Raw genomic sequence first — 18,717 nt, 5'->3', positions numbered from 1 at the left:
GTGCAGAAGAGATTTACCAGAATGTTGCCTGGTATGGAGGGCATAAGCTATGAGGAGCGATTGAATAAACTCGGTTTGTTCTCTCTGGAACGAAGGAGGTTGAGGGGCGACCTGATAGAGGTCTACAAAATTATGAGGGGCATAGACAGAGTGGATAGTCAGAGGCTTTTCCCCAGGGTAGAGGGGTCAATTACTAGGGGGCATAGGTTTAAGGTGAGAGGGGCAAGGTTTAGAGTAGATGTACGAGGCAAGTTTTTTACGCAGAGGGTAGTGGGTGCCTGGAACTCGCTACCGGAGGAGGTAGTGGAAGCAGGGACGATAGGGACATTTAAGGGGCATCTTGACAAATATATGAATAGGATGGGAATAGAAGGATACGGACCCAGGAAGTGTAGAAGATTGTAGTTTAGTCGGGCAGTATGGTCGGCGCGGGCTTGGAGGGCCGAAGGGCCTGTTCCTGTGCTGTACATTTCTTTGTTCTTTGTTCTTTGATGAATATTGTTGTCAGGGTATTTATCCCAGTTTTCTGACTTGGAATCCCCAGAAAACTATCCTTATGAATTTCTCCAGAATTAGGAATGGATTTGTTGCAATTGTGCACTGCCCTTTCTGTGCAGGACAAGACAGAATGTGCGGAAGAAGCCTTTTCTACTGCCCATCTGGAGAAGACGGATTCTGAGGTGCTGCTGTATGCTCATCGTAGTCAAATGATGCAGAAACTGCTGCTCTTACTGAACAGTGCAGCCGTACTTGGACTTGGGCCTTCACTGGGGGAGTTCATTAAAGACACATTACCTCACTTAGACCCCAAACCACCAAACCTTCAGGGAAGGTACGTAATGTGCAGAGTAAACAAGGGACACCATTTATCTTGCTCAAATTTGTGGTCTGTATTTGTTTTGACATTTTGAAAACCTATTCATTGGTTTAATTTCCCCCAATCTGCCCTCATTTTAAAATCCAGAATTCGTCCAGTTTTCTTCCTCATTCTGAAGCTCCTGGGTCATGCTAGATTAGACCATTCTCTGTGAATATCAGCAGCCTTGCTCAGCTCTGGAGAAAGCAAGCCTGCTTCACTTAGCTGTTAACACAGTTTCTAGCAGCAGTTACTGGCTAGCTATGTGCTGGAACTCCTGGCTATTTTCTTCAAAAGCTTCTGTGCTCCGCGTCAGTGAGACCAGTTGTAGCACACTAAACTCTACTTCAGTGAACGTAGCATGGACCCAGTGATTAATTCATACGCTCGATCTCATTGTAAAAACCCTTGGAAACATTACACCTGTCGAATGAAGGGTAACTGGGTTTTTAATTATGTGCTGAGTTCATAATTACTGCAAAATACCCTTGTTGGCCCTGAAAGAGTAACTCTATATTTATTAAATGAATGTTCCATTTCTCTATTATGATATGAAATTTGTATTTTTAATTTTATTTAAAGTTCATGATAATTTAATTTCTATCTTAATTTCATGTATATGCTCCAATTATTTATTTTACCATTTGTAAAATATAAAATTGAGTGAATGGGATTAGAGGTTATTAACTTCCTGCTGTGCTGTCTGTGAGAATACTTAAATGGGATTGGCTGCATACCCTGCTTGATGACATCACTGCTGCTAGAGATTCTCTTGACTTGGCGCCAGATTCAAACTGATATCAAGAAAGAGGAAATCTTCGTCAGGGATTGCTATATCTTTGAGGGCTTTCCTCGGTGGCGACCACTATTGCATGTCTCCTAATTGTGAAATCCAACCCACAGTGTTAGACTCCCAGACTGGCAGATGAAGACTTATCTGAGGTAATTGCTGCTCTTAGATTTGAGTATTTATGTTTTCTCCTTCCCCTCTTAAAGGTTCTCGTTTATCTTGGGTTACCATTGAGCGGGTCCAGGTCTCTCTCTCTCGTGCCTTACCCAATGTGTCGTTTTCGACAAGAGACAGTGATGGGGAAATTTTAATCTATCTTGCTTGGCAGCAAACCCATGGGATCGAGCAAAGAGTTGTCATTAACACCTTGCCTGACATACTCTCCATTTACAATCTGGAGGGGCGTGAAATCAACATTGTCCCCATTTGGTCATTTTACAGGGTGTGCTAGGTTGAAATTGCTCTCATGTTTGCAGGTTATTTGGCTGCTGACGGTATTCCATTAAATGGGACCCTGAAATCCATACATAGAAGAAATCCTGCCTCACCACTCACTAAAGAATGCTGAAACCAATGACCTGTGAAAAAGAACTTTCCCAGTTAAGATCAACTCATACAGCACAGGACAGGAATCAAAACTAAGATCCTCTGGACTTTTGGCTCAGTGGTTTAACAGATGTTTTTTTAATCTTCCTGTTATTAGTAGCAGCTTTCTCTGTAATTCTGTGATGGTACCTTCTGGCTGGCGGCAATTTGCATGCAACCATAGTACTATCAGTAACAATTCTTGTTCCCCACGCCCACCTTCCCCCTTTTCTCTTCAGATACGCTTCAGCCTCTGCTGCCATCAAAGGACCAGGCATTTTGCCCCACTATAAAGTAGGTGATCTGGGTCTGGTCCCCAGGCCCAAGCAAACGTCTCGCAGCGTCGCTGAGAAAGTGGGCCAGCTGTCGAAGACAACACGCCTGGGTTTGCTCCGGCCGTTTGCAAAATCAGCACCAACGCAAGTGGCTTATTTGCCTGAGGTAAATTCCATTTGCTCTTTTTAAAAAAAAAAGACATAACGCGGACTCACGGTTGCTTCAATGACACAAAACTTTCATCTTTGGAATCCAGGTTCAATTCCAGCGTGTACCAACGGCAGAGTACCTCTGTCTTCTGATCCCAAGGGTCTTAAATGACATACCACTTGGTCAATGAGGGTGGAAATTGCAGAGGCCCTGGCCACAATCCTTTAGTCCTCCTTGGGAATAGGGTTGGTCCCAGAGGCCTGGAAGATTAGGGATAGGCCTAGGCCTGGCAACTACAGGCTTCGGCCGGTGGGGAAGCTTTAAAAGGCAATAATCCAGGACAAACTTAGTTGACATTTGGAATGGTATGGGCTAATAAATATGAACTAAATGGTATAATTTTAAAGGGGCTGCAGCAATTTTTGGGAGAATGTTCACCAATTTCTGAAGATGGCAGGTTAAGCTGAGAAGGCTGCTGTTGCCTATCAGATTCTTAATTTGATTAATAAGGCAGTAAAATACCAAACCAGGAAAATTATACTGAACCTTTTTAAAATCTGCTCAGGCTGCAGCTGGAGGATTGTCTTCAATTCTGGATACCATACTTTAGGAAGCATGTTTAGAGATTAGCCAGAATGGTACCAAGGATGAAGGACATCAGTTATGTGGAGATACTGGGTTTGTTTTCCTCAGAGAGAGAGAGAGAGGGCTAAGAGGAGTAAAAACAAAACGTGTAAGAAATACTCAGCAGGTCAGGCAGAATCTGTGGAGAGAGTTAATGGGCAGAATTCTTTTAAAAAAATGACTTGAGGGTAGCGAAAACTGGTATGGCCATGCCGGCCTGTCCGCTGCGAATCAGATCGTGATCTTCCTGCACTTGGTGCAATAAATTAATTCACATGTGAATCATGCTTAGTTGGAGCCCCTAGACGCTCAATTCGTCCAAACTGGGGCTCAGTTGTGCATTGTTAACAAGGGGGAGCTCCATTTAAACAATCCCTCTGTACTCTCAGTCAAACTGGGAGGATGGCAGCAAGAAGATCAGCTCCGTGTTTCCTGGAAGCAGATCTCAACAGGCTGTTGGACACAGTGGAGGAAAGGCAGGCCACCCGATATCTCCAAATGGGTAGAAGATCCAGAGCTAGCCAGGCTAATCCCACCTGGGATGCGGTGTCATTGCACACAGTGCCAGCAGCCTGACAAGGAGGACCAGTGACAAATGTTGGGAAAATAAAGACTTCATATGAACTGCAAGGGTTCGCGATCACCTGTCCTCCCCTGGTATCGTCCTGTCTGTCACCCCTGGAATGTCACCATCAATCCACTCCCTGCCACCTCTCACCCTCTAACACTCAACTCCCCAACATCTTCCTCAGAACTCCCGTCACTCCTTATCACAACCCCTTCCTGTCCAGGTGCAGTGCCCACATATGCCACTTTCTGTAGACCCCACACCCGCTAGGCGTCCGGCTCCCTAGGCCTGGTAAGATATAGGAGCACCGAGTAGGAATGAGTGAAGGCAGACATCATAGTTAAGGACAGGACAATTGTAACTATTCAACATAATTTTATACTTCAAAGCCGCAACTCCTCTGTGTTTGAACCCTTTCCCAGAGGGAGTTCATCCCCATCTAAACTCAGATCCTCCCCTCGACCATCCAGGCAATCTTTTTTGTTTTTAAAATTTAGAATACCCAATTCATTTTTTACAAGTTGGGCAATTTAGCGTGAACATTTTTGGGTTGTGAGGGCGAAACCCACGCAAACACGGGGAGAATGTGCAAACTCCACACAGACAGTGACCCAGAGCCAGGATCGAACCTGGGACCTCGACGCCGTGAGACCGCAGTGCTAACCCACTGCGCCACCGTGCTGCCCTCATCCAGGCAATCCTGACCGTGAGAACCCTTGAGACCCACCGTGACAGACATTCGGGAATGATGGCTTAATCACTCACTGAACCCTTGCCCATGCTCCTCCATTCCCCCCTCCCCCATCAGAGACCTCAATTCTCCCCCCCCCCCCCCCCAACAATAGAAAGACACCCTAATATGGGGTCATCAAAGGCCCTGCATTGCAGGCCATGACCTTTGACCTCATCCTTGGTGGTGATACCCTGGCAATTGAACCAGGGCACGAACCAGCCATGTCCCTGACCACCCAGGAGCTCCAAAAGCCTCCAAGCCCCCAACGTGGTGATAATGTCTATCCAGATAAATAAACGGTGGATGTGAGAAGGTCCTCATTGGGAACCCCTTGGCGTTCACTTTCTGAGTTGTGCCAGCTTCTTCTATGCCTGAAAACCACCTATTCCGGCATTAGAGGTTGAAAAAGACCAACTACTAAAAGAAAACAGTTAGTCTGAGCAGCTGGTCTTTCTAGGAAAGTCTTCAGAACAGGGAAACCCAGACTTCCGGGTGCGGCGATGACCAGCTGAGTCGCACGTTTCGGCAGCTCCCTGTGAAACGGACTTTTGGGCTCTTGATAGGAGCCCCAACGGCAATTTTGACGGCTAAAAACACTGTGCGGTAAACCAGAAGGGAATCCCCCCTGGATACGGATGGAAAAAGGAGGAGAAAGTGGCCAGATTGCAGTGGATCCTTTAGAACCGCGGCAAGGAAGGCAAGCAAAAACCAAGATGGCGTCGGAAGGTGGCAGTTTAACATGGGGCCCTGAACAACAAGAGTTCTTGAAATGCTGTGTGGAAGAGATCAAAAAGGAAATGAAGAAAGAGCTGTTGGCCCCGATACTACAGGCGATCGAAGGGCTAAAGGAGGAACAAAAGACCCAGGAGCGGGAGCTTCGGGTCGTGAAGGCAAAGGCAGCCGAGAATGAGGACGATATACAGGGCCTGGTGGTGAAGACGGAGACGCAGGAGGCACGTCAGAAACGATGTGTGGAAAGGTTGGAGGCACTGGAAAACAACGCAAGGAGGAACAACCTGAGGATTCTTGGTCTTCCTGAAGGTGTGGAGGGAGCGGACGTCAGGGCATATGTGAGCACGATGCTGCACTCGTTAATGGGAGCGGAGGCCCCGGCGGGTCCGTTGGAGGTGGAGGGAGCATACCGAGTGATGGCGCGAGGACCGAGTGCAGGAGAAATTCCCAGAGCCATAGTGGTGAGATTCCTCCGTTTTAAGGATAGAGAAATGGTCCTTAGATGGGCGAAGAAAACTCGGAGCAGTAAATGGGAGAACGCGGTGATCCGCGTTTATCAAGACTGGAGTGCGGAGGTGGAGAGAAGGAGGGCGAGCTTTAATCGGGCCAAGGCGGTGCTTCATAAAAAGAAGATAAAATTTGGAATGCTGCAACCGGCAAGACTGTGGGTCACATATCGAGGGAGGCACCACTACTTTGAGACGGCGGATGAAGCGTGGACTTTTATTGTGGAAGAAAAACTGGAATGAGCGGGTTATTAAAAAGAACGTTCGAACAAAGTGGTGGGGCGAATGTGGGGGGCAAAGAGGGGTTTTATGTACTAATCCTGCGATGTGGTAACTTTTCTCTCTCCCACAGGTGGTGATGGGGGGAGGAGGGGAGGTGGAGGAGATGGGGCGTTGGCCATTGGGGGCGGGGCCAAGGGAGAAGCGCGGGCTTGGTTCCCGCGCTATGATAATCATGGCGGGAAGAGAGAAGCAGGAAGGAGGGGGCGTCGCACGGTGCGAGCCGAGGTCACGGGGGGAAGCCGAGGTCAGCCAGAGTTTGCTGACTTCTGGGAGCAACATGGGGGGAGTAATTACGCTAGCGGGGTATCTAGCGGGTGGGGGTGGGAGGGGGGAATTACTGGGTTGCTGCTGCTGGGTAGAGGGGGGAGCTGGTATGGGCGAGGATGGGCGGGGGGGCACCGCCTGGGGGAGATACAGCTGCGTGGGAACCGGGTGAGGAGCTGGAAAAAGGTGATGGCTAATCGACAAGGGGGGGGGGGTAGGAAGCCCCCCAACTCGGCTGATCACGTGGAATGTGAGAGGGCTGAACGGGCCGATAAAGAGGGCACGGGTACTCGCACACCTTAAGAAACTTAAGGCAGATGTGGTTATGTTACAGGAAACGCACCTGAAACTGATAGACCAGGTTAGGCTACGCAAAGGATGGGTGGGGCAGGTGTTCCATTCGGGGCTAGATGCGAAAAACAGTGGGGTGGCTATATTAGTGGGGAAGCGGGTAATGTTCGAGGCAAAGACTATAGTGGCGTTTAACGGGGGCAGATACGTGATGGTGAGTGGCAAACTACAGGGGGAGACGGTGGTTTTGGTAAACGTATATGCCCCGAACTGGGATGATGCCAATTTTATGAGGCGGATGCTAGGACGCATTCCGGACCTAGAGATGGGAAAGCTGATAATGGGGGGAGATTTTAATACGGTGTTGGAACCAGGGCTGGATAGGTCGAAGTCCAGGACTGGAAGGAGGCCGGCAGCAGCCAAGGTACTTAAAGATTTTATGGAGCAGATGGGAGGTGTAGACCCGTGGAGATTTAGCAGACCTAGGAGTAAGGAGTTCTCGTTTTTCTCCTATGTCCATAAAGTCTACTCGCGAATAGACTTTTTTGTGCTGGGTAGGGCATTGATCCCAAAGGTGAGGGGAACGGAGTATACGGCTATAGCCATTTCGGATCACGCTCCACACTGGGTGGACTTGGAGATAGGGGAGGAAACAGGAGGGCGCCCACCCTGGAGAATGGACATGGGACTAATTGCAGATGAGGGGGTGTGTCTAAGGGTGAGGGGGTGCATTGAAAAGTACTTGGAACTCAATGATAATGGGGAGGTCCAGGTGGGAGTGGTCTGGGAGGCGTTGAAGGCGGTGGTTAGAGGGGAGCTGATATCAATAAGGGCACATAAAGGGAAGCAGGAGAGTAAGGAACGGGAGCGGTTGCTGCAAGAACTTTTGAGGGTGGACAGACAATATGCGGAAGCACCGGAGGAGGGACTGTACAGGGAAAGGCAAAGGCTACATGTAGAATTTGACTTGCTGACTACAGGCACTGCAGAGGCACAATGGAGGAAGGCACAGGGTGTACAGTACGAATATGGGGAGAAGGCGAGCAGGTTGCTGGCACACCAATTGAGGAAAAGGGGAGCAGCGTGGGAAATAGGGGGAGTGAGGGATGAGGAAGGAGAGATGGAGCGGGGAGCGGAGAGAGTGAATGGAGTGTTCAAGACATTTTATAAAAAATTATATGAAGCTCAACCCCCGGATGGGAGGGAGAGAATGATGGGCTTCTTGGATCGGCTGGAATTTCCCAAGGTGGAAGAGCAGGAAAGGGTGGGACTGGGAGCACAGATCGAGGTAGAAGAAGTGGTGAAAGGAATTAGGAGCATGCAGGCGGGAAAGGCCCCGGGACCGGATGGTTTCCCAGTCGAATTCTATAGAAAATATGTGGACTTGCTCGCCCCGGTACTGACGAGGACCTTTAATGAGGCAAAGGAAAGGGGACAACTGCCCCCGACTATGTCTGAAGCAACGATATCGCTTCTCTTAAAGAAGGAAAAGGACCCGCTACAGTGCGGGTCCTATAGACCTATTTCCCTCCTAAATGTAGATGCCAAGGTCCTGGCCAAGGTAATGGCGCAGGATATTGCTAATGTGGAAAGAAGCCAAGCCCCCGGGGGTGGAGACCTGGATAAATGACATGGCGGGGTTTATAAAGCTAGAGCGGATTAAGTTCATCCTGAGGGGGTCGGCTCAAGGGTTCACCAGGCGGTGGCAACCGTTCGTCGAATACCTCGCAGAAAGATAGACGGAATGGGAAAAAGGCAGCAGCAGCAGCCCAGGATCGGGGGGGGGGGGGGGGGGGGAGGAGGAACCAGAAGGACTCTCAGGGTTGTTAATATATACTGTATAGTATGTATAGGTCGTTGCTACAGATAATTATATATTGGACTGTTAAATTATATTTTTGGAGAGTGTTACTTGTGACAAGGCAGTTGCCAATTAGGGCTAGTTTTCATTTTTGTTATTTATTATTTATTCATTTTTTGTTTATAAAATAGGTCATTGTTATTTGTGTTGTTATAATATTGTGTAAAGGATGCACAATGTACTGTGTTGGTTGACCAAAAATTTTCAATAAAATATTTAATAAAAAAAAAAGAACAGGGAAACCCTGAATTTAAAAAAAAAACTGCAGTTGGAAACTGCAGCGGTGTAATAATAATAATGAGGAAGCACTTCTGATTTTAAGGACTATGAAGAGCAAAACAAACAAACAAAGCTGCACACTTTAAAATAGCTTGGACCTGTCAATCGAGAGGCTTGTAAAAGTTAATGGACTGTGAAATTGAATGTAAATAATGCAGTTCAAAGCTTTTAGGATTCCCAGCATGGCCAGAGGCTTGAAAAGGGGAATGAAATTGAATGTGAAATAAGATCTTCAAAGAGTTCTACCACATGAGAGGGAAGACAACATTTTCACCTTCGTCTGACAGATCTTTCAACTTGACATGCTGGGAGAGACATTAAAGGATTTCAAGGCTGCAGTGGGAAGAGTTGCCACACTGCTCCCATCCCATTGAAAAGACCACCTACCTGAACCTCTCCAGGCCAGCCCCGCAGCCCACCCTCCCCAAAACTACCGCCTTCCTTGAAGGACTCACCAAGGCACACTGGGGGAAATATAGAGAGGGTACTGAATCCCTCTGAGTCCATGATGCCTGGTCCACGCTTGTCATGATCAATTAGCGCCTGGCTGACATACCACTAGTGAGAGGGAAAATGTTGAGAGGCCAGAAGGTCTGACTTTAAACTCACTAATGGTATAAGAATTCATTCCAATGCATGCTAATCACCATCTCGCCCTTTCTGGACATGCTCTGATTTGCACCAGCAGGAAGGGACCGGAAAGATCGCAAACTGGTTTGTGCCCAGCGCAAATCCTGTTTTTGGGCTGACACATAGTGGGATTTGCGCCAGAAAATCCCCCCCCCCCCCCCCCCCCCCCGGCCCAATGTTTCAGGTCAGTGGATTTTCATCAGAACTAAGTTAGGTTATGGGGAGGTCAATGGAGATATTCAAAATCACCAATAGTTTGTACAGATTAAATAAGGAGAGTCTGTTTCCAGTGATAGAGAGTCGGTAACCAGAGGACACAGATTGAAGGTGATTGCAAAAGAGCCAGAGGGCACATGATAAAATAATTTTTTGCACAGTGTGTTGCTGGGGGCTGGAATGCACTGCCTGAAAGGGTGATGGAAAGAGTTTCAGTAATATTCAAAAGGGAATAGGATAAATACTTAAGAAGGAAATAAATCTTTATAGCTATGGGGGAAGAACATCGTGGTGGGTCTAGTTAGATAGCTTTATGGAAGAGGTGGCATATATTGCAGACTTAATCGTCTCTCCCTGTGCTGTATAATTCTCTGATTCTATGATTTTAAACATAGCTGAGAACATTTGAGCCCGCAACACAGAACTGCCCCCCTAAGTGAAGCCACGGAATGTTTTGGGAAATGTAAAGATGTCACACTGGTACAGTCAATTGTAGTTGAAATTAAGGGTGCATTATTTGTGTCAATGTCAAGGGGAGCTTTACTCCGCGTCTCATCTTTCTTGGTTCCTTGATGCAGACAAAGAATGCCTGAAATGGAAGAAGATGCATACTTCAACACCATAAACCATTGAACAAAAGCTTTGCTAACATTCTCAGCTGACTGGAAGTAATCTGGAATTTGTTGCAATGGCTTTGTGTCAAATACTTGTTATATGTCATCTGTCTCTCTTTAAATGACACATTTGGTATCATTTAATCACTACTTCGTCCTGATTCACCCCATTCTCTCTCAGTCTTTTCTTCTCGGATCATTGCCAATTTTCTCTCCTCGCCACACCTCTTGATAAGGCTTTTCAAGGTAGGCCGCAGTCTACCTGCGATACCTGGCCGAATGACCTTTAAGGATGGGTGGGCAGAAGATGGTGATGGGTGGCTTACGGACATGCACACAAACATAGGAATCGGGAGCAGTCGGCCTCCAGCCTGCTCTCAATTCAATGATAATCTTTATTATTGTCATAAGTAGGCTTACATTAACACTGCACTGAAGTTACTGTGAAAATCCCCTAGTCGCTGCACTCCAGATGATGGCTGATCGGATAGTGGCTTTTCGGACTCCGATCTCAGGCCAGGCTAATATGGTGCCCTGCGTAGTGCTGCTCATTTTGGATTTTCAATAATGATTTCAAAAAATATACAGACACATAATATTTCTTTTTCCCCTTGTTATTTGTAGGATTCAGCTGCTGCAGATCAGGGAATGCAGGCTTCGATCCTGCCCAAAATTGCTGCGGCGTGTTGCCTTCAAGACCAAGGTTGCGAGCAGACTAGTTAGATTTTAGTTATCATTGGCTAATTTTATAGCTGACCTCAATTAGATTGATTAACAAATAGCATTCTCGCTGAATCTATTGTTCTTTGTCCATGATTTTGATCTGTTCCTTGCTCAAAAAATTTAATAAAATTACACTTTTTTTATTTAAAGCACTTGTGTTCTTTGAGGCAGCCACTACAAAGATTGTCTTTTAAGAAATGTGTTCAAATTGTCAGCTATAAATCAGCGATTCAGACGATATGAAGATTGGTGGAGTTGTGGATAGTGAGGAGGGCTGTTGTCGGCTGCAAAGAGACATAGATAGGATGCAGAGCTGGGCTGAGAAGTGGCAGATGGAGTTTAACCCTGAAAAGTGTGAGGTTGTCCATTTTGGAAGGACAAATATGAATGCGGAATACAAGGTTAACGGTAGAGTTCTTGGCAATGTGGAGGAGATGAGAGATCTTGGGGTCTATGTTCATACATCTTTGAAAGTTGCCACTCAAGTGGATAGAGCTGTGAAGAAGGCCTATGGTGTGCTCGCGTTCATTAACAGAGGGATTGAATTTAAGAGCCGTGAGGTGATGATGCAGCTGTACAAAACTTTGGTAAGGCCACATTTGGAGTACTGTGTACAGTTCTGGTCGCCTCATTTTAGGAAGGATGTGGAAGCTTTGGAAAAGGTGCAAAGGAGATTTACCAGGATGTTGCCTGGAATGGAGAGTAGGTCTTACGAGGAAAGGTTGAGGGTGCTAGGCCTTTTCTCATTAGAACGGAGAAGGATGAGGGGCGACTTGATAGAGGTTTATAAGATGATCAGGCGAATAGATAGTAGAGAGTCGGAGACTTTTTCCCCGGGTGGAACAAACTATTACAAGGGGACATAAATTTAAGGTGAATGGTGGAAGATATAAGGGGGGTGTCAGAGGTAGGTTCTTTACCCAGAGAGTAGTTGGGGCATGGAATGCACTGCCTGTGGAAGTAGTTGAGTCGGAAACATTAGGGACCTTCAAGCAGCTATTGGATAGGTACATGGATTACGGTAAAATGATATAGTGTAGATTTATTTGTTCTTAAGGACAGCACGGTAGCATTGTGGATAGCACAATTGCTTCACAGCTCCAGGGTCCCAGGTTCGATTCCAGCTTGGGTCACTGTCTGTGCGGAGTCTGCACATCCTCCCCGTGTCTGCGTGGGTTTCCTCCGGGTGCTCCGGTTTCCTCCTACAGTCCAAAGATGTGCAGGTTAGGTGGATTGGCCATGATAAATTGCCCTTAGTGTCCAAAATTGCACTTAGTGTTGGGTGGAGGTGTTGACTTTGTGTAGGGTGCTCTTTCCAAGAGCCGGTGCAGACTCAATGGGCCGAATGGCCTCCTTCAGCACTGTAAATTCAATGATAATCTATGATTAATCTCGGACAAAGGTTCGGCGCAACATCGTGGGCCGAAGGGCCTGTTCTGTGCTGTATTTTTCTATGTTCTATGTTATGGGAACACCTTTATTGCTCATGTGCACGGGCATCGCAAACCGAGTCCAGTTTAGCCCTCAAATCAATTTCCATACAGTAAGAGTGCTGCTGGAACTGAACTCTGGATCTCCAAGCCAGGGATGGGGAGAATCAAGTCCGGTTGCAGCTATGGAAAGGATACAGAAGAAGAAAACCATGATGGTTGAGGAGAGGATGGAGGATTTCGATAATGACGTGCGGCTACATAATCTGAGCATGTTCTCGATGGAAAAAGAGAATGCTGAAAGATTATCATAGAACTTACAGGGCAGAAGGAGGCCATTCGGCCCATCGAATCTGCACCGGCTCTTGAAAAGAGCACCCTACCCAAGGTCAACACCTCCACCCTATCCCCATAACCCCACCCAACACTAAGGGCAATATTGGACACTAAGGGCAATTTATCATGGCCAATCCACCTAACCTGCACATCTTTGGATTGTGGGAGGAAACTGGAGCACCCGGAGGAAACCCACGCACACACTGGGAGGATGTGCAGACTCCTCACAGACAGTGACCCGGAATCGAACCTGGGACCCTGGAGCTGTGAAGCAATTGTGCTATCCACAATGTTACCGTGTAGATAACGGGATGGTTGCTATTAAGACTGTAAGAGGGTTAGCCAATTTAGATTCTGATATGCTGGTCCATTTTGTCCAAAACAATAGAATCAGAAGATGTGGCCTAGCCTTGAAGATGGGTTAAATTCAAAGTTAATCTGTGAAAAAATATTTCATTGAGAAAGTGGTCAGCCTATGGAAATCTCTGGTGGGAGCATTTAGTATTGATTCAGTCAAAAGTAAATTACACAGATTTCATTCAGCTAGCAGTATTTTGGTATGTGAATAGTTTGAGACATGTATAACATCCTTGACCCGTTGAAATAAAACAGAAAGTGCTGGAAATACTCAGCATCCATGGAGAGAGAGAGAGATAGATAATGTTTTGCATTGAATATGATTCTACGCATCTGGAGTTTTCTTTCAAACTTCTGTTTTATTTCAGATTTCCAGCATCTGCACTATTTTGCTTCATATAATTTTGGACCTATGGTTTAGTAAGGGGAACTATAGTCACTGGGGATTTCCTTGTGTCATATCCGGGTCCGTTATAGATTAGCTGATAGAGATTAATTGCCATGGTTAGTCAACTCCATTTCTGTTTTATCATGTAACTACCAGCACGGTGGCTGGCACTCCTGCCTCACAGCGCCAGGGGCCCGGGTTCAAATCCGGCCTTGGCTGACCGCCTGTATGGGGTTTGCACATTCTTCTGTGTCCTCCAGGTGCTCTGGTTTCCTCCCACAGTCCAAAGATGTGCAAGTTAGGTGGATTGCCCATGCTAAATTGCCCCTTAGTGTCCAGAGATGTGTGGGTTAGATGGGGGTTACGGGGATTTAGGGGATAGGGTGGAGGCCTGGGCAGAGTGCTCTTTCAGACGGTCGGTACAGACTCAATGGCCTCCTTCTGCAATGTAGAGATTCAATGATTTCTATGACAGAAGGTGAACTAGATCGACCTGGTTATTTTGTTTGGTCTAGCAAGGTATCCAGTGACCCTCCCCCATGGAAATGTGCTTGTGTGGATATTGGGTGGTAAGGGGATCTGAGTCAGTTTGTTTTTGCCTTAAAAGTGTTAAGAGTTTTCTGATGCTCAGTTCATACGCAAACAGTGTCACTACTCCAGGGAAAGTTATTACCTTTGGATGGGGGGTGAACATAATAAATCCAAAAGCTAATTTGCTGGATTAAATTCTGATGCTGGTTTCTGCAATTCCAGATAAGAGACTGGGGGCAGGATTCTCCAAAATGGAGGCAGAGTGTTTGCGCCGTCGTGAACGCCGTCGTGTTTCACGACGTCGTGAAACGGGCGAGGGCACTACCGGGTCCAGCATGGCGCTGGAGCGGTACATGCCACTCCAGCCTCCCTTCCCGGCGCCAACTGGGCGCCACGCCAACCTGCGAATGCGCGGGGGACGTCCTCAGCACGCCGGCCCCGACTCAACATGGCGTGGGGGTTCAGGGGCCGGCCGCGTAATAAAATAGGGCCGGGGCTGGAGAGGCCGGCCCGCCGATCGATGGGCCCCGATCGCGGGCCAGACCCCATCGGAGGCCACTCCCCCCCCCCCCCCCCCCCGGTGAAGGAGCCCCCCTCTACCCCCCACAGGCCGCCCCCCGACCCTTCATGCAGAGTTCCCGCCGGCTGCGAGCAGGTGTGACCGGCGCCGGCGGGACTCTGTCGTAGAGCGCGGCATGGGAGAATCCCGCCCCAAATGTCAAAAGAGTACAGAAAACATTAGGAGCTTTGATAGCGTAAGTACAACACCCCAAATGCACAGAGAGGGCAACACTTTGTTTTTATTTGGTTGTGTTTCTCCTCCTTAACACTGGCCTTGAGGGCGTTTAACATTTCCATTACTGCTTTTTCCATCAGATTCAGCAGCTCCCCTTCATTTGCTACTGGTCTGGATACTTGCCCAGACATCCCACCTTCACCCCTGGCTTCTAACACTTGACCAGGTCTTCCAGCAGATAATTAGTGCACTGCTCCAGCACTTGCATCAGCTTGCGCTGTTGGACTTCGCTGAAGCGTCCCAGTTTATGATGCAGTCGTCCACGCTTTGTTGTGCGCGGGGCAGGGCCAATGCCTATCATGACAGATGTCATAAGCTTTAAAGATACAAGAGATTATTATGTTGCGTAGAAGGTATTTTGAAATTAACTCAATAGAAGTCAGATCTAAAGATATGCCCGACTAACACGGCCATTGGTTAAAGAAAGACTAATTATTGTGCGAAAATGCTTTGACTCTTGGCTTTCATCTCTGTGGCCTGGATTTAAACCTAACCAAAATATGATGGTCTGATGTCTATTGGAGCAACGATACAAGAAGCTCACATTAGTCATTATTGACCTGAAACATGTCTGGAAATTACACTGACACCACATTGCTCTTCTGGTTTTGGGACTCTGACATGTGGCGAAAAGAGGGGGTTTATTTTGCACCTGGCCATTGTATACAGTAGACCTTTCGGTGCTTGATACTGACATCTGGGTAAATTGTAAATGTTCCATGGCCCAACTGCCTTTTTTCCCCACTTTTGTTTTCTCTACCATGATGACAATTTGAAAAATAAATAAAATTATGATGCTGTGGCTTGGGTGGCACGGTGGCACAGTGGTTAGCACTGCTGCCTACGGCGCTGAGGACCCGGGTTTGATCTGTATGGTGTTTGCACATTCTCCCCATCTTTGCGTGGGTCTTATCCTTACAACCCAAACATGTGCAGGGTAGGTGGATTGGCCATGTTAAGTTGCCCCTTAATTCGAAAAAAAATAATTCATAGCCCTGCAGGGGGCTAGCAGGGACCTGGAGTGAATCCTGCAGCTTTTGCTGCAGATACGGGCCCCCGCACTTCCAGGTCAGCGGCTGCGCCGTGCTCCATGGCAGACCCATGAAAGAGACCCCCCGATCGGCCGCGTGCCCGACCCTCAAATCCCGCACGTTTATTCCCCGGCTGCCTATAAGGCCTCCCCCTCCCCGCCCCCCCAGTCTCCAATCCGGACCGAGTCCGCAGCTGCCACGCGAGCATCCTGAACATCAATAGCATGTTAGTTCCATGCCGTCAGGAACCCGGCCGGTCGAGGGTGGAGGATTGCTGAGCGGGCCTCTGGTAATAGCCCCCCTGGCGGCGCAGCATACTCCCCAGTGACGCCGATTTTCGGTGCCCGGAGAATCGCCAAACCGGCGCCGGGCCCAATTACGGCATCAAATTGGATTCTCCTCCCCGGCGCCGGCTGAGATTTTGGCGTCGGGGTGCAGAGAATCCAGCCCACTGTATATTTAACGCTCTCTCCTTGAGAGATCGAAACATGTTGTAGTTATATTTGCTGTGCTAAACTGTTGTTTAAACTGGAGTGGGCCACGAATCTATATGATCAGTCTGTCCCTTTGTCCCTCCCTCCGTCCCTTCGTATCTCAGTCTCTCTCTCTAAATTTGACAGGGAGAAATGTAAATACTGAAAGAGACAAGTTAGCAGCATAGGCAAACAGGTGGCAAATACAATTTACCGTGATTAATATGAGGGGAGGAAGAGAAGAAATTGAAATATATACACGATGGTAAGATTTTCAGCGAGCGAAGTGTTTTAATTTTTGGCGCAGAAGTCACTAGTACTTTACATCGGGTGATCTGTCATTTGCTTCTAAATTTGGAAAGGACCACACTGTCTATGATGTTTGGTTCCTGTTACTGGATTGGACTACGTGGACACTTGAAATGTTGCCTAATTGCACACAGATTAAATAGAGCTTAATCGTGCAAACGTGAAACATGGTCTGGTACACAAATGTGTGAAGCAGGGCCTGATCAAACCGGCCCACTTTCCACACACACAATGGGCTTGCTGTACCATTGTGCATATGTTGCGACTATTGCTGGCACTACGTCTGGTCACAATATCACTGTGGCCACAGAAGAGCTACTGAGATTCTACTGCATCTAAAAGAATGTTGTCCCATTTCCTGCCACACAGATATACTTGCATTGCTTTTCATCTCGTTTTTGCAGGAAATTACTCCACTATGGTCCCTAGGAGAAAAGCACATGTTCATTTAGAGCGACATTACAATCAGAATGACCCAGCAGACACTTGTGACCATTCTCCCATTCACATATGGCCAGCAGTAGCCTGCTGCATCGCTCCACCTTCGCCAATGACCTACTTGATTGAGGGATGTTGATCAAGTGCTGTTTGCGTCCCACCCTTACACTCCGGCAACAGAGTGCAAGGAAATGCTGCTTGGAGGCTAGATACTTGAGTCTCCAAGCGGCACATCAAGTGGCTCTTTTGGAAATGAGCTAATATTGGTCATATTTATTTCCCCCAATCTGTGGGAGCTCCTTGTACAGAAGTCACAGGCATGGTCTCGTATGCATTGTATTGCAGCCTTCCAGAGAGGGCCCACTGGACAAAATAGTAATAATAATTGTTTATTGTCACAAGTAGGCTTCAATGAAGTTACAGTGAAAAGCCCCCAGTCGCTACATTCTGGCGCCTGTTCGGGGAGGCCGGTATGGGAATTGAACCCGTGCTGCTGGCCTTGTTCTGCATTACAAGTGAGCTGTTTAGCCCACTATGCTAAACCAGCCCTGAGAAGCAATGACAAGACTGTTTCTGGAGTGTAGTGTTGACAAAACGTTGGGGAGTAGCAGCTGATTTATCACAAATGTGTCTTTTCTGCTTCTCATTAACTGGCATGGAGCTCCAAGCCTCCTCCCATTATTTTTTAGTGTATGAATTTCACTGACCAGGTGGCATGTGTGGCTCTGTGGGTAGCATGCTTGCCCTTGAGACACAAGGTTTTAAGTTCAAGTCCTACAGTAAGACTCGAGCTTAAATGTCAAGGCTGACACTCCAGTGGAGTACTGAGGGAGTACTGCGCTGTCTTCCCACTGAGACATTAAACTGAGCATTGCTCCCTCCACCCCCACCCGCCCCCACTGACTGCCGTCTCAGGTGAACATAAAATATTGCATGGCACTATTTCGACAAAGGGCAGGGAACTCATGGCAAATTATATATCCTTCAATTAACATAAAAAAACGATCTACCCAGTCTTTATTGCGTTGGTGTTTGTGGGAGCTTACGATGTGCAAATTAGCTACCATATTTCTTTCATTAGAACAGTGGCTATGCGACAGAAGCACTTCATTACCTGTAAACTGCTGTGTGATACCCATTGGTTCAGAAAGGCGCTACAAAAATGCACATCTCTTAATACTCTTCTAGAAATATTCAAAATCTCACTTCAAAAAAGTGTTCTCCCCATCATCATCATGACAGTGACCCGTTCTGAGCGGCTCCGCTCAACTCTTAGTACCGCACCCAAAATGGCGACAGACTCTAGGGGTGTCAAGGGGTATGGGGAGAGTGCTGGAGAATGGTGTTGAGAGAGAGACGATCAGCCAGCATCATGCTGAATTGTGGAGCAGGTTCGAAGGGCTGAATGGACTCCTTCTCCTATGTCAACTTCAAGTACGAGCCTCTACTGAGTGTTGGGACATTTTACTGTGGGTCAAAGCTGAGTCCAGTCGTGGCTAATGGTCAGGACTGCACATTCTCGGCTGAGATTTTAAATTCCTTCACCCAGGGAGCTGTGGCTAATTGCAGGTCACACAACATACATCTGGGTGTCTCTGGCTTGCTTTACAGCATGTTTTGAACTTACCCATTAAACCGTGTTTCTACA

At 47.4% G+C, this 18,717-nt stretch overlaps 2 protein-coding genes across 3 annotated transcripts in view; one reads left to right on the top strand and one right to left on the bottom strand.

Moving 5' to 3' along the window:
- Positions 1 to 11,129, top strand: part of cfap157 (cilia and flagella associated protein 157) — a 31,006-nt gene extending 19,877 nt beyond the window's left edge. The window contains exons 7-9 of the mRNA XM_072488701.1: positions 618 to 832; positions 2,471 to 2,672; positions 10,882 to 11,129. Of these exons, the coding sequence (XP_072344802.1) occupies positions 618 to 832; positions 2,471 to 2,672; positions 10,882 to 10,980 (516 nt within the window). The 3' untranslated portion in view covers positions 10,981 to 11,129. The remainder of the gene's footprint in view (positions 1 to 617; positions 833 to 2,470; positions 2,673 to 10,881) is intronic.
- A 3,673-nt stretch (positions 11,130 to 14,802) lies between these two features.
- The window catches only part of ptrh1 (peptidyl-tRNA hydrolase 1 homolog), an 84,816-nt gene continuing 80,901 nt past the window's right edge, over positions 14,803 to 18,717 (bottom strand). For both annotated transcript variants that reach the window (XM_072488698.1, XM_072488699.1), the window contains exons 4-5: positions 17,011 to 17,056; positions 14,803 to 15,134 (exon numbers count right to left, since the gene is read on the bottom strand). In XM_072488698.1, the coding sequence (XP_072344799.1) occupies positions 14,970 to 15,134; positions 17,011 to 17,056 (211 nt within the window). In that variant the 3' untranslated portion in view covers positions 14,803 to 14,969. The remainder of the gene's footprint in view (positions 15,135 to 17,010; positions 17,057 to 18,717) is intronic.

This window comes from Scyliorhinus torazame, chromosome 22 (assembly GCF_047496885.1).
Source record: "Scyliorhinus torazame isolate Kashiwa2021f chromosome 22, sScyTor2.1, whole genome shotgun sequence".
NCBI classification, from domain to species: Eukaryota; Metazoa; Chordata; class Chondrichthyes; order Carcharhiniformes; family Scyliorhinidae; genus Scyliorhinus; species Scyliorhinus torazame.
Note: the sequence above shows the minus strand (reverse complement) of the source record. Positions and strands in the feature narration are given on the sequence as shown.